This window comes from Thamnophis sirtalis, unplaced genomic scaffold (assembly GCF_051295495.1).
Source record: "Thamnophis sirtalis isolate CommonGarterSnake01/CBP01778 unplaced genomic scaffold, rThaSir2_p1.2 scaffold_2, whole genome shotgun sequence".
Classification (NCBI taxonomy): domain Eukaryota; kingdom Metazoa; phylum Chordata; class Lepidosauria; order Squamata; family Natricidae; genus Thamnophis; species Thamnophis sirtalis.
The window spans coordinates 39,211,196-39,233,165 of NW_028261382.1; the positions used below are offsets into that span (position 1 = coordinate 39,211,196).

A 21,970-nucleotide genomic window follows, 5' to 3' on the forward strand; every position below is an offset into this window, starting at 1 on the left:
AGCGGGCGAAGAGCGCTTGTTCCACGCGAGCCCAGAGAGACGCGCGCGGATCCCCGGGGACGAGGAGGAGCCTCTTCGCACGCGCCTGCGCACAAGCGCCGCTCCGGGGAAGGGAGTGGGGGGGGGAGAATGAGGCGCCGCCACGCATGCGCCCTGCTTGGCCCTTCCGCGCAGGCACCGCCGCGGCCACCCCTCCGCCGCCTCTCCGCGCGGGGCCTCGCTGGACTCGAGTGGGGGGAAGGGGCGACGACGGGACCCCCGAAGGAAGCGGCGACCCCCCCTCCTTTTTTTTACCTCCCTTTTTCTCCCCCTTGGCCCCGCCCCGCTTCCTTTCCCGCGAAGGACCCTCAGGCGCCGCTCGGGCAGCCCCGGCTGGGCCCGGCAGAGGCGGCGGCGGCGCGGTGAGTGCGGCGGGGGCCGATGGGCTCTGGAGTCCTCCCGCAGGGGCGCAGAGGAGGGAGGGGGCGTCTCCCCCCACCCCTCCTGGGGACCCCCGGGCGGCGGAGGAGCCTCCCTGCAAGGCGGTGGGTGGGCGGTGGGTTTGGTAGGGGATGATGGGGGGTGTAGTCCCGGGGCAGCTGGAGACCGTCCCCGCCTTTGCCCTTCTCCTCTCCGCCCCCAGGACCCCGCAAAGAGGGTGGGGGGCACCTGGAGCAGATACGCCCCCCAAGAGACCCCCCCACTTTTGCAAAGCCCCCCCCAGTGCCCCCCCTTTGCCCCCCCAGGTCTCCCCCCCTCCCCTCCCTTTGGGTGCTTCCTCCCCCCCTCCTCGGGACACACACACACACACACACACAGAGGTTTGCAAGGGGGGGGGCGTTGTTGCAAACGTCGCAGCTCCTGCGGGGGGGTCTCTTGCAAAATCGCTGCCGGCGGAAGAGGCACCGCTTCCTCCCCTTGGCAGCTGCACCGGAGAGCCCGTCGGCCGCTTCCCCGGAGGGGAATGGGCAGGTGACCCATTGGAGGACCCTTCCCCAGACCCTCTGCAGCGGTCAGGAGGCCCTGGACTCCCACTCCCATCATCCCAGCAAAGCCATGGGCTCTGGAGTCCCGCCCGCTGGGAAGCCTGGTCCTCCCGTTCTGGGGGTGTGGGGTGGGGGGCTGGAGTCTCCCTCCCCACCATGGGGGGTGGGCTTGGAGGCAGAGCTCCGTCCCTGCAGGATGGGGGAGATCGGGAAGGGGGGGGGATGATGGGAATCAAAGTTGAGCAATGCTGGGACTCCGGGGTCTTTGGGGTGGGGGTGGGGGGTGCTGGAGTCTCCCCCCCCTATGGGGGGTGGGCTTGGAGGCAGAGCTCCGTCCCTGCAGGATGGGGGAGATTGGGGAGGCGGGGGATGATGGGAATCAGAGTTGAGCAACGCTGGGACTCTGGGGTCTTTGGATGCGAAAGCCCCCCCTTTGGAGGGTCTGCGCCGGAGACCCCACTGCGGCTGCTCTCCTTCCCACCGTCCTCCTCCTCCTCCTCCTCCTCCTCTCTGCCAATCTCCTCCATTAACGCCGGGACGTCCTGGGAGACACGTCTGGAGTTTTTTTCGCCGCAAAGCAAGTTTGGGGAGTGTGTTTTAACGCAGCCTTAATTACACTCCCCGCTTTTATAAAGATGCAAATTGGCTTCTCGGAGGGTGATGACAGCTGCCCAGACAGGTGTGTGTGTGTCTGTGTGTGTGTGTGCGGGGGTGCTTGGCCAGGTGATCCCCAAAGGGATCCCTGGCTTGCTACCTCCGCCCGCTGGGGACGTCCCCCCACCCACCCCGGTTCTTCATCACCTGGAAGCCTGGCTTGGATTTAGCTCTGGAAGCTGGAAGGGAAGCATCCCCTCAGTCCTAGGAAAAAAAACAGGGGGGGGGGGGTCTCTTTGCAAGCTGCGTGCGCCAAATGTCCTTCCAGGATTTCTGCTTTCCAGGAGGGATCTCCAGTTACAGGGCGCCTGCCAGAAGTCAGAGGGGAGGGGAGGGGAGGGAGGGGAGGGGCTGAGGCTGACTTCCAAGCAGCTGAGCGACCCCCGAGACCCCCTCTTTTTTCCTCTCTCCTTTTTCTCCCCTCTCCCCAGCAGCTGTGAAGAGTCATCCTCCGGCCGAATCCCTTGGCGAGTGTCCCCCCACCCCCCTCTGAAGATGGCCGACTCCACCGGTGCCGCGGAGGCGCGTCCGAACCGGGCCGAGGGGCCGAGAAGATAGAAATGAAACAGGCAAGTGGCGGCTTTAACGTCTCTCTCCCCCCTGTCCCTTCAGAAAAGCCCCCCCCCTAAAATCCTTAGTTGAGTTTAAAGTGGACGGCCTCCTCTTGGGCCTCCCCGAGGGGCAGCCAGCAGGGATTTCCACTTCGGCCCCGATCGGGCATCGTCCTCATATGTTTTCCAGCAAGCCAGTTTGTGGCTATGAATGGTGGCTTGTGAGCCGCAGAGGGTGAGTTCGCACAACCAGCCCAGTTGCCCTCCACCTGTGCTGAGTCAGTGCCGCTGTTCCCGACAGGTGGGGGCCACGAGGGGAATGACCCCCTCCACCCACCCCACCAAGTGGTTTCCCCACACGCGTGTCTGTGGGTGACTCACGGGCTGGCAGGGGCCCCGGGAGAACCGTGTGACTCAGCCACACGGCTGCCTGGACTTGCCTTTCTTCCGCCTGGGAAAGAGGAGGCCGCTTCCCCCCCCCCTCTCCTTCCTGGAGCGGCTGAGGGTTCAAGTCCTGCTCCCAAGGTGAGCCGTGAACATCCGTGGCTCCTTCCTTCCATGGGTGCCAGGGTGCATCTCCCGTGCGGTGGACCCATATTGCCCAGCTGGGGTGGGGTGGGGGTTATGGAAGGCGGCAGTTCCTCTTGTTGAAGTGGGGGCCCAAGCTGTTCCCCCGGAGGGGAGCACCGTCTTCTGCCCTGCGTGGTTGGCTGGGCGCGGGGCCTTCTTTGGGAGTGGCCCCCTTCTCTTTTGAGTGGCTAACTCGGGAGGAAAAGGCGGAGTAGGGAACCAGAAGAGAGAGGGCTAGAAACTTGAGATGGATGCACGGGGGGAAGTCAGAGGGTGGAAGAAGAAGAAGGATGCAGCTTGAGGAGGACGGTTGTAGGACTGAGCAACTTCCTAGTCCCTCTTGAGCACTGCGGAAAGACGCCTCTGGTTTCTTCTCCCAAAGAGAAAGTGTCTTGTTCTGTTCGTCTGGGCTGACAGCCCCGATCCCCTCTCGACCCTCCCACCCCCAATTCCCCAAACCGGCTCTTGAAATGGGGGGTTCGACACGGAGCGAGGGACGCTTGGCGCACGGTGCGCGCGACTCTTGATGATGGCCGTACTTTTGGTCTTATTTTTGGGGGGGGGGCAGGCGAAGGGCGTTGGTGAAATCCGCCAAGCGCCGAGCAGGGGAGAAAGGCAGGCCCCGTAATGGGAAACAGATGCCTGCAGATGTCTGAGCGAGGGGGGGGGGTGGGGGGCGCCTGCCTGCGTGGGCCGATGGCCGTCCCTGTGTGATGAACTTGGGGGGGAGAGGAGCTCCCGAAACACTCCCGAGTTAAGAAAGGGGGGAAAAGACCGGAGGCGCATGGAATTTTAAACTTTGGCTGGAGGGGAGCCTCTGCGTTCGAGGGCACGCTACCTGTAAGCCAGGTGGAGAGGCGGAGAGTGTTTGCTGGTGGGCATCTGTGCGGGGCTGAGCTCAGCCCATCAACACCCCCCCCCCCCAGATGCAGATTCCGGCAGCTGCCGAGCTCCGGTTTCTTGGTTCCTGTACTCCATTTGAGGGAGGGCACCTGGGTGGAGGGTGGTTGGGGAGGCTGACTTGCACCTCGGCCCTAAGAGACACACACACACCCTTCGGCAAAGAAGAGCCTGTGTTTTGGACCCAATGATGTTAGGAAGGGCTGCAATCGGTGGATCGGTCGTGGTGGGGGGCGGATGGCAGCTTTGGAAACTGGCAACAACAAAAAAATCCCCCAGTGGATTAAATAGATTTTCCTCTTGGTTAAAAAAATCCCCCATCTCTCTCTCTCTTTCTTTCTTCTTTCTTTCTTTCTTTCTTTCCTTCTTTCTTTCTCTTTCTTTCTCTTTCTCCCTTTCTTTCTTCCCTCCTTCCTTTCTCTTTCTTCCTTCCTTCCTTTCTCTTTCTCTTTCTTTCTTTCCTCCTTTCTTTCTTTCTTTTTCTTTTGTTCTTTTGTTCTTTCTCTTTCTTTCTCTCTCGTTCTTTCTTTCTTTCTCTTTCTTCCTTTCTTCCCTCTTTCCTTCCTTTTTCTTTCTTTTTCTTTCTTCCCTCCTTCCTTCCTTTCTCTTTCTCTTTCTTTCTTTCTTTCTTTCTCTCTCTTTCCTCCTTTTCCTTTCTTTCTTTCCTTCTTTCTCTTTCTCTTTTTCTCTCTCTCTCTCTTCCTTCCTTCCTTTCTTTCTCTCTCTCCTTCCTTCCTTCCTTCCTTCCTTCCTTTCTCTCTCTCTCTCTCTCTCTCTCTTTCTGTGTCCGTCTGGAGGCAGAATTGCTAGGGAGAAGCGCTACTTGCCTGCGTAGAAAGGATCCGGATGATAAGCCCGGAATTTGCCGTGGACTCAACTTTGCCCTCCGATTAGCGGGGAGGCCTCCAATTCCCGGCCGGCCTTGTGATCCGCCAGCCGGCCTCTGGGGCTTGGCAGGAGGAGGAGGAGGGGGGGGGATCCTTTCAGGAGAGAGACGGATTAGAGGCGGCCTGTGGGGCTTTAATCTTGGGAGGGGAGCCGTGCCAGGCGAGGGTCTCGGAGGGGCTAAGCCAGGTCGGGGCTGGTCCTTCCGTGGGTCCCCTGTCCCTCGTGGGACGGGGGGGGGGATCCCCCTCGGGCTTGGCCCAGTTTGGGGTCTTGGCAGAGGTTCAGCTCCGGCTCCTCGGATGCTCTTAAGAGGATGAAGTTTTAATCACTTTAAATAGAGCATCTATTTTAACTGGTGAGGTTTGCTCCCTTGGGGGGGCAGCTGTGCCCCGTCTCTCGAACACAGAGGTCACCTCCCCTTGGAGGGTCCCGGAGAGGAGCCCCCTTGGGCCAGGATCCCTGTTTTGGGCAGAGCCCCAGGCAGTGGAGGCCTTCTTCGGCCCTCCTCCTCCTCCTCTTCCTCCTCCCACTTTGCGGACCTTGGAGAATCCTTTCTCTTCTTGTAAACTCCTGCCAAATTCTGTTGGTTCTAATTGCTTTTCTTTCTTTTTTCTTTCTTTTTTCCTCCCTCCCTCCCATTTCCTCCTTCCTTCCTTCCTTCCTTCCTTCCTTCTTTCCTTCCTTCCTTCCTTCCTTCCTTCCTTCCTTCCTTCACCACTCCAACAGTTTTCTGGTTTCTAATTTTGAGCCAGTTGGGGGGAAAAGGAACTCTGTGTGTGTGAGAGAGAGAGAGAGACAGACAGAAAGAGAGGGAGAGAGAGAGAGAGGGAGAGAGAGAGACAGAGACAGAGAGGGAGAGAGAGAGGGAGAGAGATACGATGGGGGGGGGTTCCTGCCCTTGGGACCTTTTCAGGATCCTCCGGAGGGGATGAGTGACCACAGCCACGCGCAGAAAGCCGTAAGTGGCATCTCCAGGATGTCACGACAGGAGGTTGCAAGTGGGATCAAACTGCTGACTCTTTTTTGGGGAGGGGGCTCTAGAAGACACCCCCCCCTTCAGCTCTGGTCCAGAGTCCTGCCCTCTGGTGCTCTCAGGCCCCCTTCAGACCTGGCCGAGTTGAGTCCATCCCCAGCCAAGGTGCAGATTTGGCTTCCTGTGTATTTTTCCGAGCGAATGTGAATTTGCTTTGTCTCCAACCTTTCAACACTTCAACTCCCAGAATTCCTCAGGCAGGGGGTCTTGCGTGGAAGCCCACCAGTCTTAAAGTGGCCGAGACCTTCAGCCTGGTCACTAAGAGGGAGCCTTAGGTTCTTCTAGAGGCCTCTGCTGTTCCTTCTCCCCATTTCTATTTCTTTCTAATTGGAAAATGATGTCCGGTGGTCCTGGGAAATCCCTCCGGGCTCTGGGTGGCAAAAGTGGGTTTGGGTCTTTCTTCGAAGCCCCCTAAAACAGAGGCCACCCCTTCTCCTGTTTTTCCAGCTGTGAAAGAGGACAGGCCCACCAGTGGACATGAGTCACTCCACCGCAGAAGACCCCCCTCCGGGAGAGGAGACCCCAGCGGAGACCTCGGCCCCCGTGGCGCCCCCGGGAGACAGCGGTGGGCCGGCCCTGGGGGTCATCACGGAAGGGGTGGGCGAGCTGGCCGTGATCGACCCCGAGGTGGCCCAGAAGGCCTGCCAGGAGGTCCTGGAGAAGGTCAAGCTGATGCACTGCGTCTCGCCGGACGGCTCCATCCGGGCCAAGGACAGGAAGGCCGGGGGCCGCTGGCCGGGGCTCAACGGCGACTGCTGCGAGATCAAGTGCCTGGACGACCCCGCCGAGAAGATCTGGGAGGAGGACGAGCAGCCCCCCAACTCCGTCAAGGGCGTCCGGCTGCGCCAGAAGAACAACTCGGCCAAGCAGTCGTGGCTGCTGCGGCTGTTCGAGTCCAAGCTCTTCGACATCTCCATGGCCATCTCCTACCTCTACAACTCCAAGGAGCCCGGCGTGCAGGCCTACATCGGCAACCGGCTCTTCTACTTCCGCCACGAGGAGGTCGGCTTCTACCTGCCGCAGCTGCTCAACATGTACATCCACATGGACGAGGACGTGGGCGACGCCATCAAGCCCTACATCGTGCACCGCTGCCGGCAGAGCATCAACTTCTCCCTGCAGTGCGCCCTGCTGCTGGGCGCCTACTCCTCCGACATGCACATCTCCACCCAGCGCCACTCGCGCGGCACCAAGCTGCGCAAGCTCATCCTCTCCGACGAGCTCAAGCCGGCCGCCCGGAAGAGGGAGCTTCCCCCGCTGGGGCCGGCCCCCGAGGCCGGGCTCTCCCCCACCAAGCGGACTCACCAGCGCTCCAAGTCGGACGCCACCGTCAGCGTCAGCCTGGGCAGCAACCTGAAGCGCACCGCCAGCAACCCCAAGGTGGAGAACGAGGAGGAGGTAAACGCCCGCCCGGGACCCCCGCTGGGCTTCCTTCTTCGCGGGTGGAGGGGGGAGCTCTCCCTCCTCTTCAGGAGGCGGATGGGGATTTGTGGGGGGCGGATCGGTCACGGTGGCTGTGTGTCACCTGCCCAGGTGTCCCCTAATGCATGCGGAGCCCCCTGTTATCTTGTCTTTCCCGCGCTGATAACCGACCGGTTCGTCCCGAAGACGGAGAGTTACCTAGTATTTTTCGGAGTATAAGATGCTCCGAAGTATAAGACTCGCCTAGCTTTTGTGGGAGGAAAGCAAGGGGGAAAATCTGCCTCCCAGCAATTTGCCTCCTTGCAGCAAACAGCAAGTTTCACTTTCAGTTTAACCTTCCTGATCATCAGCTGTTTCAGGCTGCCCGGATTGCTGTAGCCGATTGTAGCCTCCGAAAACCCCATTTTCCCCGTTGGCTGCACGGAGGCAAATTGCCGGGAGGCAGAGGCCAAAGGGGGGGGGGGACGGTGGGTGGGTGTATCAGATGCACCCAAATTTCCACCCTCTTTTAGTGGGGGGGGGGGGAATAGGTGCATCTTATACTCCGAAAAATCAGCTTCAAGGAGGGGCCTGTCAGAAAGGAAGTTGTGGGTCCATCTTGTCTTGACTTGTCCACAGCTCCCATTCCGTTGAACGCTGTGTTGTGTTTTCTTGTTGCTGTCACAGTCTGGAAGGTAACCCCCCCCCCCGCTTGTTTTTTTGTGGGTTCCCAGCCGGAAGCGGCGTCACCTTCCAGGGGAAGTTTCTGGACAGTCTAAAAACTGAACACAGAAATTAAAATAACCAAGATTTGCCAGCTGGGCAGTGCCGGTGCCCCAAAAGCCAGCCGGGGGGGGGGGGTTTCCGGGGGGGCTGGAGCATCCCCCTGGCCTCGGGGGCCCTCCGTGAAACCGAGGAGCTGGCTTGCTGTCTGGGTCCCCCGTGAGAGCCGGAGAAACAGCCCCCGGGGGCCACTTCAGGTGGATAATTCAGGCCAGGGATGAAGGTCTCTGCAGAGGGGAGCTTGTGAGGCTGCTGCTGGGGGGGGAGGAAGGAGGAGGAGGTCGGGCAGCCTTTGGCCTGAGACGGTCTGCGAGCTCCTGCTGGAGCAGTGGGGGTGGGCTAGGTGACCTCCAGGACCCCCACCAACTCCTTCATCATCTTCTAGCTGGTTTTTGGAGACCATTTTTTTTAACAAGCTTCGTTTCTCTCCTCCTGACCCCCAGCCCTCCCCTCCCGCCTCTTCCGCACAACAGCCCCTAAGGGAGGCCAGGCTGAGCCGCCAGCGGTCAGGGCTGGCCAAGTGGGGACACCCCCCCCCCCCCGGGACCCCACTTCCTTCCCCCTGCAAAACCGGAGGCTGGACGGGCTCCGTCTCCTGATGCGCAGGCCAAGGCTTCAGCTGACTCTCCCTGCCCCCTCCCTCCTTGCAACCCCCCCCCCCAGCCGCGCCCTCCCCTGTTGAACTGCCGGCCAGTTCATTGTTGGGCCGAGCACAATGGGCCGATAGAGAGCCAGCCGGACGCCAGGAGGCGGCTGGGACTGGGAACGGCTGATGGACACCCAGCTCCATTCAGGCCAGGCGGTCTTGGCAGCCCCTCCTGGCCGCCTGCTGCTCTCCGGCCACTTCAAAGGCCGGCCCAGAGTCTCCCCCCGGGGACCCCAAAGGCCACCCCCCCCCCCGGACTCCTAGCCAAGGAAGGAAAGGGTTAAAAACGATTGGAAAGAGTGGAAATACCTCCTATAAAACAGTGATCTTTCTCTCTCTCTTTCTCTCTTTTTCTTTTTCTTTCTCTTTCATTCTCTCTCTTTTTCTCTTTCTCCTTCTCTCTCTCTCTCTCTTAATCTTTCTTTTTTCTTTCTTTCTCTCTCTCTTTCTCTCTTTTTCTCTTTTTCATTCTCTCTCTTTTTCTCTTTTTCATTCTCTCTTTCTCTCTCTTAATCTTTCTCTTTCTTTCTCTTTCTCTCTTTTTCTTTTTCTCTTTTTCTTTCTCTTTCTCTTTTTCCATTCTTTTTCTCTTTCTCATTCTCTCTCTCTCTCTTACTCTTTCTTTCTTTCTTTCTTTCTTTCTTTCTTTCTTTCTTTCTTCCTTCCTTCCTTCCTTCCTTCCTTCCTTCCTTCCTTTCTTTCTTTCTTTCTTCCTTTCTTTCTCTTTCTCCCCTTCTGATAACCAGCCACATGTTTCGTTTGAACGATGCCTCAAAATCTGATCCGAGGTTGTGTTGGCCCCTTCAACCCCTTTGGAGGGGGCACCCCCCAGCCCCCCCACTCTAACGCCAAGCCCCTGGAGGGCCCCCCCCCCTGATCGAAGGCAAGCTCCTTCCCCCTCCCCCCTTGGGAGGAAACGGGCCCAACCTCTCCCCCTCCCCCCCCGTCCACACCCACACAGGTAACCTTTGGCAGCCGAAAACCTGTGAGTCAGAGGGAGGCTGTGGGGCGGGAGGGGGGGCGGCCCCACCCCAGGAGCCACTTCCTGTTTGCTTGGAGGGCAGCGGCAGCGTCTGCCCTGGGGGGGACGGATGGGTGAGAGGTCAGCCCAGGAGGGCAGCCTCGGCATGGGGCTGAGTCAGCTCAGGATGATGGGTTTTGGAATCCTGCCCATCTACCAGCTGGCAGAGCGAAGGCGCCCTGGAGGCTCAGGTGGTTTCTCTGAAATTTGGTCCTAGGAGGAGAAGATGCGAATAGTGAAAAACGGGGAAAATAAGAGTTTTGGAAACATAGATTTTTTTTTTCTATCTTTCTTCCTTCCTTCCTTCCTTCTCTCATCTTTTTCTTCCTTCCTCCCTCCGCATTTTCCTCCCCATCTCCATCCCTTCCTTCCTTCTTTCCTTCCTTCCCTCCTTCCTCTTCAAATCTTCATTCCTTCTCTCATCTTTTTCTTCCTTCTTCCCCATCTCCTCCCCATCTCCCTCCCTCCCTCAATTAATTCCTTCCTTCCTTCCTTCCTTCCTTCCTTCCTTCCTTCCTTCCTTCCTTCCTTCCTTCCTTCCTTCCTTCCTTCCTGTGTTCTTCATTTTGATCAGTTTGCTGGAATCCGACTCCTCTGCGTTGGGGGGGGGGGACGTCAGGTCTGTGTCACAAGAGGGGAAGCCCCCAACCTCCTCCAAGAGGGCAGCCTGGGGAGCTCCCCCCCCCAGAGGAGCCAAGGTGGGGCAGAGTCCAGAGGGCTGTTTTTAGTTCCTCTCTTCCATCACCTGTCAAGTTGTGGCTCAACTGAAAACGGGCCACGTTGGAGGAAGTGTTGCAACTGGTTTCCACAAGGCCCCCACAGCTCCTGGGAGTGGGGGGGAGTGGGGGGGGGGTTCTTGCAGAAACTGGGGGTGGGGAGCAGGGGCAGATCACAGAGACCAGCCTGTGACTTTCCTCCTTGGGACTTTTTCAAGGGTGGGGGGCTTGGCTTGGATGCTGCTTCCCAAAGGCCACTCGATGCTCTTATTTCCATTCTGGATCTCCTGGTGGTCCCCCATCCAAAGCTTACTTTCTTTTAAGACCAGCCAAGACACACACACACACACACACACAGGCCCTCCTCCCCCCTCCTCCTGGCATCTCCCTCTTGCAGCAGGGACCCCTTTGCCCCCCCCCTCCATCCGCCCCATGGCTCCCAAGCCCCCGGGCTTCTCCCCCGTGACGATGGCAGAAGGGCCCCTGACCTCACCCGGGACCTGGCCCCCCTCCATCGGAGCTGGTGGAGCTTCCCTCTCCAGGAGCAGTCTAGCTTTTTAAGGCTGCCCTTCCCCGTCAGAGCCCCAAAGGAGCGACCCCCCGTTTCTTCTGTCGGATGCAGTTGGGGTGGGGGTGGGGGGGGCAGGAAGAGGAGGGGGGCGTGTACGAAGAGCTGATTTTTTTTAAAACTCTCGCCTTTTCTCTCCTCAACTTTCCTCCCTCCCCCCCTGGAAATCCATCCCTTCCTCCCCCCCCCCTCACCCCCCCCTCTCGTTCATTTCCCAGGAACTCTCATCGAGCTCAGAAAGTCTCGATAGAACGTTTTGTTCCGTAAGTGGCCCCCCACCCCGCCCTACTTCTTCCCCCCCCTCCCCACTCAACCCGGCTGCCTGCCTCTTTCCTGTCTCCCCCTCCACCTTTGTGACCCCTCAGCCCCCCCCCCTTTCCCCTCCCCCAGCAGCATTTCCTCTCTCTCGTGATCAGCCTTGGCATCACAAGGTCTCCCCTCCTCCTCCTCCTCCCCCTTTGCAAGTGAGATCCTGCACTGGGGGGGGGCATTGTGGGCGGTGCCTCTCTCATCTTCCAGCACCCCCACCCCCCAAAAAACCCCACACCACCGTCACGTGCATGCCAGGATCTTAATTCTGCATGGCCAAAACACAGCCCCTGCTTCCTCCCCAAAAATGCCTCTCCTGCTTCTACCACAGCCCCCCTCCCCCTTTAAGGATTTTAAGGGTGGAGGGAACCCCCCCCAATCACTTCACATTTCAACTTCAGACTTTCAACCGTCGCAGAGTCCCCCGTAATCCCTTCCCCACCCCCCCCACGCCATCTTCCTTCTCTTGCAAAGTTCTAAAAGTTTGGGCCGTTCCCACGACTGGCCAGAGACCCCCCCCCTCCCCACCCCCATAACTTCATCTGAAAAAAAAAAAAAAAGAGGAAATGCTGTTTTGGGGGCACCCGAGACTGGTTTTTTGATTTAGCATGTCCTGGGGGTCTGGTGCGAATGTTCGGCTCTTCCTTTGCTGCCTCAAATTCAGAATTGCTATATATATATATATATTATTATTATTATTATTTCCCCTCCTTCTTCTTTCTGCTGAAATTTTGCTGCGCCAATCAAATTTTGATTTTTTCCCCTCCTTTCTGCAAACTTCTATACTTCCCCCCCCCCCACTCTCCATCAGGGAGAGACCTGGTAAAGGGGGGGGGGAGAAAATTCAGTGGGGGCTTGGCAAGTGGTTTCAACCCCCCCCTCCCCTTTCAATCTGCTGCGTAAAATTCGTTCGTTCTCCTCCTTTCCAGGGTTGATGCTCATCTAAATAAATGTGAATAAAACTCCTTGGAGGGAAGTGGGAGGTTTTATAGGGGGGGGGGTTGGAGAGCTGCCCCTGTTTTTTGGCAGTGGGGGGGGGCTGATGAACAGCTGTCCTTGGTCCCCTAGTTTCATCACTCCCCACCTTCGGGGAGGGGGGCTCATTTAGCCTCATCCTTGCCCATCAGAGCAGCCCACCAACTCCCATCAGAGATGCCCCAGGTGGCCCCTGGGACTTGGCCAGGTGCTCGTGGCTGCCCTCCTGGCCACCGAATGGCCTTTCCCACGCCCAGTGCTGCCCCCACCTGGCCAAAAGCCTGAAGCAAAACCCTCCCCTCCCCTTTCTGGGGGGGGGGCAAAGCGAGGGTCTTCTGCTCTTGGGGGCCCCCAGTTGGCTTCGAGACCAAGGGAGGGCCCCTCCCTTTTGGGGCTGGGGGGTGGGGGGGCTGCACACAGGCGTGGCTTCAGTGGTTCGCTTGTTCAAGGAGGGAGGCTGATAAGGGGCGGTTTTCGCCCCACGTCTTGGTGGGAGGGAAAACGGAGGGGCTCGCCGGGAAAGGGCGCGAGTGGAGGGTGCGAATCCTCCCCTCGGGGCGCAGGGCTGGTGGGCTGGAGCCTCCCTCTTCCCATCCGGCAGAGGCGCGTTGAGAGCCAAGGACGTCCGGAGGGCAAGGGTCAGCCAGGGTGAAGGGGACGTCCGATGCCCCTTCTGTTCTTCCTCCTCCTGAAGATGGTTGCTCTACAAGTCCCCCCTCCCCAGTAAGGGGCTCAGTTCAGAGGTCATTGCAAAGGTGAAGGGGGTGCTTCTCCTCACAGCCAGAGCTGGTCGGCCCCCTCACAGCGCATCCGGAACGATTCGAGGGAGGGGATCGCCAGAGCATCCCCCCCTCCTCCCTCTGCAAAATAAGGAACACCCCCCCCAGCTAAAAAGGGTCTTGACAGCCCTGGGATCTCTCGGCAGGGGTTGGGCTTCACCTCCTCTCTTTTCTCCCCCCCCTCCAATCCCCCCCACACAGCCCGTCCGCCTGGCCCCCGAGCGGGAGTTCATCAAGTCGCTGATGGCCATCGGGAAGCGGCTGACCACTCTGCCCACCAAGGAGCAGAAGACGCAGAGGCTCATCTCCGAGCTCTCCCTGCTCAACCACAAGCTGCCCGCCCGGGTCTGGCTGCCCACCGCCGGCTTCGACCACCACGTGGTACGAGTGCCCCACACCCAGGCGGTGGTCCTGAACTCCAAGGACAAGGTGAGGCGGGGCCGGGGGTGGAAGGGGACAGTGGCCGGAGGGTGTGTGTGTCCTCAGAGGCTCCGTGGACTTCGCAGGACTTGACTTATGACCACAGCGGGGGGAGTTTTTCTGGCTGAGTGGGGCGGTTGGTAAATTGGCCCAATTCGGGAGCCGAGTTTGCCACCGTAAATAAACCACTGCAGCCGTTAAGGGGATCATGCAGTTGTTAATTAAATGAATCTGGCTTCCCCGCACGCAGGCTCCCTACTTGATCTACGTGGAAGTACTTGAGTGCGAAAACTTTGACACCACGAACGTCCCAGCCCGGATCCCCGAGAACCGGATCCGCAGCACCCGCTCGGTGGAGAACCTGCCCGAGTGCGGCATCACCTACGAGCAGCGCGCCAGCAGCTTCACCACCGTGCCCAACTACGACAACGACGACGAGGCCTGGTCTGTGGATGACATCGGGGAGCTGCAGGTGGAGGTGAGTGGCCGGGGCGCGGAGGAGCCACGGATGGAGGGAGGGGGGGCCAGGACGGAGAGGCGGCTCGAAGGAGGAGAGTCGGTTGGAGGGCCGGCACTTGGCTCCTATCCCGGACCGTCCCCCTCAGGCACTCAGGCCCTGCCTCCTCTGCCCTCCAGCTGCCCGAGTTACACACCAGTAGCTGTGACAACATCTCGCAATTCTCGGTGGACAGCATCACCAGCCAGGAGAGCAAAGAACCGGTTTTCATTGCTGCAGGAGACATCAGGTGAAGAGAACAGGATCCAGCCGCCCTAGTAGGGTGGCCTATTGCGGGCAGGAATGAGGCTGACGGAGTCCATTGGTTGAAATAAGAGAGGGAGATCACCCCTGGGATGATCCTGTCTTGGATCCCAGGGCTAGGGGGAAAAAGACGGATAAAACAAGATTGAACCTGGATCAGTCACTGGGACCAGAGGTTTACCTGTCCGAGTGTCTGGACTCGTGCTGTCTGGAGCCCATCCTCGGGGAAGTTCTCCAGGGCCAGCCCAAAAGCTGAGAAAGCCGGCCATTCAGCCCTCCTCCCTGGCAGGAGCAGAGCTGACCTGTGCTCCTTTCCGCAGGCGGCGTCTCTCTGAGCAGCTGGCCCACACGCCCACCTCCTTCAAGAGGGACCCCGAAGACCCCTCGGCCGTCGCCCTGAAGGAGCCCTGGCAGGAGAAAGTGAGGTGAGGGCGGGGCGGGCATGGCCAGCTGCGGCCCTCTCTGTTCAAGAGGGACCCCGAAGACCCCTCGGCCGTCGCCCTGAAGGAGCCCTGGCAGGAGAAAGTGAGGTGAGGGCGGTGCGGGCATGGCCAGCTGCGGCCCTCTCTGTGGCCTCTGAGCCACGAAGCCCTTCCTGGGTTCCTTAAACCTTCCTTAAGGTGGGTGGGCTTCAACTCCCAGTGTCCCCCAGGCAGAGCAGATTTCTGGGGGTTGAAGTCCACCCATCTTCAAGTTGCCAAGGTTGAAAAATGCTGCTTTAAGCAAGACTTTCCAGGATTAAAAAGAGGAGTCGGCAGAAGAAAAAGGAGAGGCTGGCCACACCCTCCTTCCTCTGCTAGTGAAGGCAGCTGCCGTGTCTGTTGGCCTCCTAGGCTGGTCGGACGGGGGGGGGGCGGAACCCTAACCTTAACCCTGGAGGAGGGCCACCACTCGCCCAAGCGGAGACCAGCGGGGGCTCAGCCTTTCCCTGCTCTCCCCAGGCGGATCCGAGAGGGCTCCCCTTACGGCCACCTGCCCAACTGGCGGCTCCTGTCCATGATTGTCAAGTGCGGGGACGACCTCCGTCAGGAGCTGCTAGCCTTCCAAGTGCTCAAGCAGCTGCAGGTAAGGAAGGGAGGGAGGGAGTGAAAGAGGGGAAGGGAGGGAGGGAGGGAATGAAAGAGGGGAAGGGAGGGAGGGATGGAGGGAGGGAAAAAGAAAGGAAAGAGGGAAGAAGGAAGCAAGCAAGCCAAGACGAGATATATCTGGGGGTCTTGCTTCCACCCCAGATGTGATGGGTCAGGGGGCTTCGAATCTCCTCCCGCTGCTTTCGGAATGAAGACTAGGCGGGGGAGGAAATCCCGCTCCCCCCCTTGGTGCTTGACCGCAGCCTCCAGGTCCGTCCAGCCCTCCCTCCGGTCTTCCCTTGCAGGCCATCTGGGAGCAGGAGAGAGTCCCGCTGTGGATCAAGCCTTACAAAATCCCTGGTCATCTCCGCCGACAGCGGCATGATCGAGCCGGTGGTCAACGCCGTCTCCATCCACCAGGTGAAGAAGCAGTCCCAGCTCTCCCTGCTGGACTTCTTCCTGCAGGAGCACGGCCAGTTCACCTCCGAGGGCTTCCTCACCGCCCAGCGCAACTTCGTCCAGAGCTGCGCCGGCTACTGCTTGGTCTGCTACCTGCTGCAGGTGAAGGACAGGTGAGGCTGGAGGGCCCTTGAAAATCTCCTGCCCGAGATACGTTTAATTCAAAGGAATTAGAACACTGGCACGAGGGGAGAGTTGGGACTTCTTTTGCAAAAACCCAAATGCCTGACCATTCCCCCCCCCCCCAAGGCACAACGGCAACATCCTGCTGGACGCGCACGGCCACATCATCCACATCGACTTCGGCTTCATCCTCTCCAGCTCCCCCCGTAATCTGGGTTTCGAAACCTCGGCCTTCAAACTGACCGCCGAGTTTGTGGATGTAAGTTTGCTCCGCTCGGAGGGAAGGGCCGGAAAACCCTCTGGGGAGGCAATTCCGTGGAATTACGGGCGGGCACATGATGTCCTGCTCTACGACCGTAAGGGGTAGGCTCCGTTACATCCGTAAAGTGAGGACTACCTGTTCGGATCGTCCTTGACTTGCAACAGTCCGTTTAGTGACTGAACTTGCAACGGCACTGAAAAAAGTGAGCTATGACCACCTGTCACACTTACGATCCTTGTGGCCTTCTCAAATCCTCGGGAAAGCCTGATTCGCTTAATAACCGCCTTCCTCACTTAACTGACGCAGTGATTCACTTAACAGCTGTGGCAAGAAAGGTTGTAAAATGGAGGGAAATTCACTTAAATGTCTCAGTTAAGAACAGAAATTTTGGAGCCGAGAGCTACCTGTAACAGAGGCGAGCCTTTCTCTGAAAGCCTTGAGAATTCTTTGGGGAAGGGAGACCCCTTCCTGCCTTGCAATGTGCCCCTCTCTCCTTCCCCGCAGGTGATGGGCGGCATTGGGGGAGACATGTTCAACTACTTCAAGATGTTGATGCTTCAGGGCCTGATCGCCGCTCGCAAACACATGGACAAGGTGGTGCAGATCGTGGAGATCATGCAGCAAGGTGGGCTGGGATCCTCGGGGGAGGGGGGAGCCTGTACTTCTTCTTCGCTAGAGTCCAGTCTGTGGAGAACTATGGGGGGGAGGGGCCGTGGGAAGGAATCTTTGTGCCCTCTGGAGACACCCAGAGGCTGCAATAACTGGGAAGGGAAGTTCACACGCTCCATCCACCCAACTGTTGCAGGGTGATGTGTTACCAAAACACCTCATTCAAACAGGGCTGGAGAATGGGGAGATAATTGGGACGGCTTGCAATTCTGTTTAATTATCTAAAAATATTTTAATTTTTTGCTGTTCGCATTGCATTCTGTCCTTTCTCCCGCATCCTTTAATGATTCCGTTCCATCGTTTATTTGATCTACGAGTGTAACTCTCGTCCTTCGGCGAGTTGTCCGAGACATCCTGACTTCTCTTTGCTGCCTCCCTCCGGCAGGCTCCCAGCTTCCTTGCTTCCACGGCTCCAGCACCATCCGGAACCTGAAGGAGCGCTTCCACATGAACATGACGGAGGAGCAGCTGCAGGTGCTGATCGAACAGCTGGTGGACGGCAGCATGCGCTCGCTCACCACCAAGCTCTACGACGGCTTCCAGTACCTCACCAACGGCATCATGTGACGGCCGGAACCAAACCTTCCCTTCCGGCGGCTCTCCTGTCTCCCCACCCCTTCCTCCTCCTCCTCCCGGCCCAGGGTCCGGGACAGACTGGACGGAGGCCGCTGGGCTGGGCCTCTGCAAGAAAGAGGGAGGCAGCCGCAGGAGGGGCCCTGGGAGACTTTGGATTGTAAATGGGGATTGGGGGGGGGCATTGCGTCTCCCCCCCCCAAACGTGAAGGATCATGCACAAGGACCTTGTCAAGATTCGCCTCCGGAGGAGGGACAGAACCGAGAGTCGCGCTCTCCCCGGCGGCCCCTTCCTCGGATCTTTTTTATTTCAGTATTACAACTCCTCCTCCTCCTCTGTGTCCCCCTGTTTTCCAGCCCCTCGCCTGTATTTTGGGGGGGTCCAGCGGGGGCGGGGGGAGATGGAATGGGGTTGGGAGGAAGGAGCCCCCCCTTTAGGGCTCCATTTCTCCCGTGCAGTTGGGGAGTATTCCCCCACCTCCGGACTCGCACAGGGCACGAGAGTGTGTATGTGTTTGTGTGAATGTGTGTGTACCTTGTGACGCTAATGAAGTGGTGTCCCCGTCCCCCCCCCTGCTGCCCATTTTCCTCCTGGAGAGTTGAATGCAAAGATGGGGTGCTAAGCATCGCTCTTCCCCGATTCTTCACTGCTTGAAGCACAACTCCAGCCTCCCTTGAATTGGGGGTGGGGGCATTGGCAGGATATCTCCCACTCCCCATTCCTGGGGGGGGGAGCATGGAATGCAGCTGATGGGTGACAGGTTCAAGCCCCCTCCACCAGACTGCTGCAAGAATTTAGGGGTCCACAAATATGCCCTGGGAAGCCGTCCCCCCCCCCATTAACAGGGGCCTGCTCCAAGTCTTTCCCCTTGGGGGTGGGGTGGGGGCTTAAGACCCCAAGATTCCCCAGCTTGCCCTTGGCCAAACCAACTTCCTCTCTAGGAATGGAGCAGGAGCCCCTTCCTCTTCCAGCAGCCATGTCTCCTTACAGGCAGAGGCATCCCCCCCCAAATTGCCATTGTGGGACAGGGTCTCCTCCCCCCCCCGCCTCTGTGCAGGACGCGCCCCTCCCTTCCTGGGAAATGTAAATGCAAAAGCCGCTTGTAATAATGAATTTCAGGCACGACTGGCGTTCTCGCAGGGAGGGGTCCCTTTGCGATGGGGTGTGTGTGTGTCTGTGTCTGTGTAGAGAGCGGGGGGGGGGGGGCGACTCCCTTTTGTGGGTCCTTTGATTCGCCGAAACTGTGACTGTTCATTTGGTCCTCCGCGGCCCCGAAGGGAGCCCCGAGTGGGAATCTTCGGAATTCTCTGCAGGGCGATGGGTTCCGAAAAACCATGGGACCTGGGTGTCTGTTTTCCTGTCTCCCCCCCCCCCCAAATCTCCCTCCCCTTTCTCAACATGAACTTTTTTTTCACACTGTACCAGGGTTGTCGTGTGTTTGTGTGTGTGTGTGTGCATCGCCCCCCCCCCACTTCCTCATTCCCGATGCCTAAAAAAAACAACCTTTTTTTCCCTAAACAAAAGAATGGACGGATTGTTTGGTGATCATTAAAAGTGGGAAACAGCTGGGAGAAAGGAGAAGGGGGGACAGCTCCCCCCGTTATCTGGGCCCTTTGGGGTTTGTTACCTCTGGGGTGCCCCAACCCCCCCATACACACAAACACAACACCACACTGACACACAAAAAGGGGAAGAAGCAGCGATTCCCAGCAGGGGGTCAGGAATCCTTTAAAGAAAAAAAGGGGGGGGCTTTTTTTGCAAGAATAAGAAGTCTTTAAAACTTTGGCCCTTGGAAACCCCCCCCCCACTCTTCAGAGAAGGATTTGACTTGATTTGATTTGATTATATTTATATGCCTCCTTTGAGCTGCAGAAAATTCTGTGGCTGCCTTCTTCCCCAGGTGGAACACCCCCCCCAGGTGGCAAAAGCCCCTCCAGCCCTCCCCTTGATGTGCCCCCTGCCCAGCCAAGGTCTCCCTGAGCAGGTCCTGCTGGGCACCCCCCTCTCCCTTAAGGGAGAGACCCCCAAGCCTCCTTCCTGAGTGGGATTTCCCCCCCCCCCGGCTCTTTTGGCCCTGCAGAAGTGGGGAAGGGGTTGTGGGGCCGAGCAGGGGTGGGTTTCGCTTCCCAGAATGGGACCCATGGGGGGGAAGCGAGGTCGCCAATTTGGAAAACAGTCTGTGGGGTGGGATTGGGGATGAAGCCCCGGGGGGGGGGGGCTGGATCACGGATGCTTCTCTGCAGGCTGGACCCCATGTAGGAAGCCAGAACTTCCTTCTTTCTTTTCATCATCTTCCCTTCTTCCTTCTCTTCTTTCTTTTCATCATCTTCCCTTCTTCCTTCTCTTCTTTCTTTTCATCATCTTCCCTTCTTCCTTCTTTCTTTTCATCATCTTCCCTTCTTCCTTCTCTTCTTCATCTTCCTTCCTTCCTCAGCACCTATGATCTACCTGGCCACAGGGTGGTTTGGGGGAGGCAAAGGAAGTCAGATGGCGCCAAGGTTGCCCTTAGGAGCGCGTGCAGAGGGTTTGTCTGAAGGGCCACTCAAGCCCATCCACGTGTCTGGATGTAAACCGACACCCCCCACCCCCCCATCGTCTCACGTCGGGGTTTCTTTTTTGGGTGGAAAAAAAACGTTCCACTCTGGTCCAGCAGGGGGCGCGCGCGCGCGTAGCTGGGGCCGGCGGCTTCCCGCGCGTGGCTTCCCTGTCCGCCAGGGGGCGCCCGCCAGCCCCCCTCCCGCCCGCGCCCGCCCCAGCCCGAAACTCTCCAGCCGGAGCGCCTACCTGTCGGAGCCTGTCCGGCCGCGGCGGGGAAGGAAGGCAGGAGAGCCCGCCGACGGCGCGCTTGGTCTGCTGCTCCGGGGAGCCGCTCCCTCCCTTCTCCCTCCCAGCCGGGCAGGGGCGTCCGAGCAGAGGGTCGCGGCGGGGGCGATGCTGGACCCTTGAAGTCCACCCCCCCCCACACACACACCGGCCTCCACCTGCCGAGCCGCGGCGAGGAACCGGAGCTGCGGCGGGCGAGGAGCGCAGCCAGCCGGCACCATGGTGAGTCTGCCCGCCGGGGGGCTTCGGGGACCCTCCTCCTCCTCCTTCCCCTTGGGCGGATCGCCCCCTCCAGCCCCCCCCCCCCAGGGGAAGGAGAGACCCGCGGCCGATCCGGGCTTCCCCAAGTCCCGCGTCTGGCTGGGGGGGGTCTTTGGCGGAGGGGCCCCGCATCGCCCTCCCGGTGCCTCGCTTGGCTTCCTGCTTGGCCGGTTTGGCGAAGAGAAAAGTCTCTTTATTCTGCTTAAATTCTTATCCAAGGATGAGCCGAAGGTTCCCCCTTCCCCCCCCCCCACACGCGGCTGTCTGTGGGCTCCAAGGGACCCTCGAGGCCATCCAGCCCACCCCCTGCCCAGGACTAGAACCCCGTCCAAAGGGGGACTCGCTCAGCCGGGAATCGCTTTCGATCAGGCGTTCGTCCCGGTTTCTGCGGGGTTTGCGTGGGAGACGAAAGAGCCCCGGAGGCCTTTCCGTTCAGGGGGCGGAGGTGGGGCCGTGCGGGGTGGGGGACGGGGGTCGCCAGACAGAGGACGGGGGGAGGGGGGGGGCTTTGCAAAGAGCCTCCCTTGAGTTTCTGCTCACTCCGGCAACACAAGCAGAGGGAAACCGGGGAACCCCCAGTGGGGCTGCGGTTTTCAGGGGAGCACCCAGGCTGAGATCCCACAAACCCACAAATGCACACAGAGACCCACAAACACACACAGGCTGCAGCCAAGGAAAGCTTTTATCTCCACCACTTGGAGAACAGACCCACCGGCTCTCCCAAACGTCAAACATTTGGGGCAACTTTCCCGGGATCCTTGGGCACCGATTTATGCTGGCCGAGGCTGATGGGATCGGCAGTCCCAAATTCATGGGTCAGGGTGCTCCTTTTCCATCTTGGCTCCCTCCCTCCAGGCCTGAATCTCTTGCCCTTCAGGAGAAGCTTGAATATTCTGGTTTTATCATTCAGGGGAAGGAGAGCAAAGGTTGCAGGGAAGAGAATGGCCTGGGGGGGGAGGGGGGAGGGGAGGAGCCCTCCCCTCTCTAGGATAAGAATCTCCCCTCTCTTGAGCCCCCCCAACCCCCCCCCAGGAGCGAAGCCCTTGCTTGCTGTCAGTTCTGGAATGGGGGCAAATAAATAGCAGGGACTACAAGCATGTGCAGAGTGCTTTCCTGTCCCCCGTGCAGGGGGGGGGCTTTCCGCGTGGCCTGCAATCCTTTGGGGCCTCCAAAAATCAAGAGGGATCCTGAGATCTTCTCACCTGTCTTGTCACTCTTTTAAAAAAAAAAAATGGAGGGTTTGATTTTTTTCTCCTGGGGAGTGATGGGAGCTGTAGTCCGAGGGGAAAGGGGGCCTGGTGGTTCTGTTGTGGGAAGCGGAAGCCTCCCCCCACCGGCGGCTGCTCCTCGGCTAATGTTTAACTGGTGGCCAGGAGGGAGGCTGGCACCGCTGGGCGCCTGCGCATAGACACACACACCCAGTCCAGCCAGGTGGGGCCAAATTACACAGGACCAGGCATGAGAGGGAGACGGCCTGGAATGCCAGCCTCCTTCCCCACCCCCCACCCCATTCCCCACCCCGGCTGACTCACGGATCCATTCCCCGGCTTCCCCAGGGCCTTTTTGGGACACTGGCAGGAGACTCTGAGTCAGAAGGGCGAGGCTGACAGGAGGGGGGGGGGGTCACAGGTGGTGAAGAGAGGCAGGCAGTATCATGGGTGGTCCTCTTCCTCCTCCTCCCCCTTCCTTCCTTCCTTCCTTCTTTTCATCATCTCCCTCCTTCCTTCCTTTCTTCCTTCCTTCTTCTTTTCATCATCTCCTTCCTTCCTTCTTTTCATCATCTCCTTCCTTCC

General features: G+C 59.1%; 1 protein-coding gene across 1 annotated transcript; it reads left to right on the forward strand.

The window, feature by feature from the left end:
* The first annotated feature begins 345 nt into the window (after positions 1-345).
* On the forward strand, positions 346-17,429 carry PI4KB (phosphatidylinositol 4-kinase beta). The gene is given in 14 exon segments (XM_087705002.1): positions 346-401; positions 2,054-2,188; positions 6,009-6,959; positions 10,915-10,959; positions 12,961-13,188; positions 13,430-13,657; positions 13,816-13,925; positions 14,260-14,364; positions 14,881-15,004; positions 15,312-15,362; positions 15,364-15,578; positions 15,715-15,847; positions 16,355-16,475; positions 16,905-17,429. Coding segments are annotated over 12 exon segments (2,463 nt in total). The 5' UTR covers positions 346-401; positions 2,054-2,188; positions 6,009-6,038; the 3' UTR covers positions 17,087-17,429.
* The last annotated feature ends 4,541 nt before the right edge of the window (positions 17,430-21,970 follow it).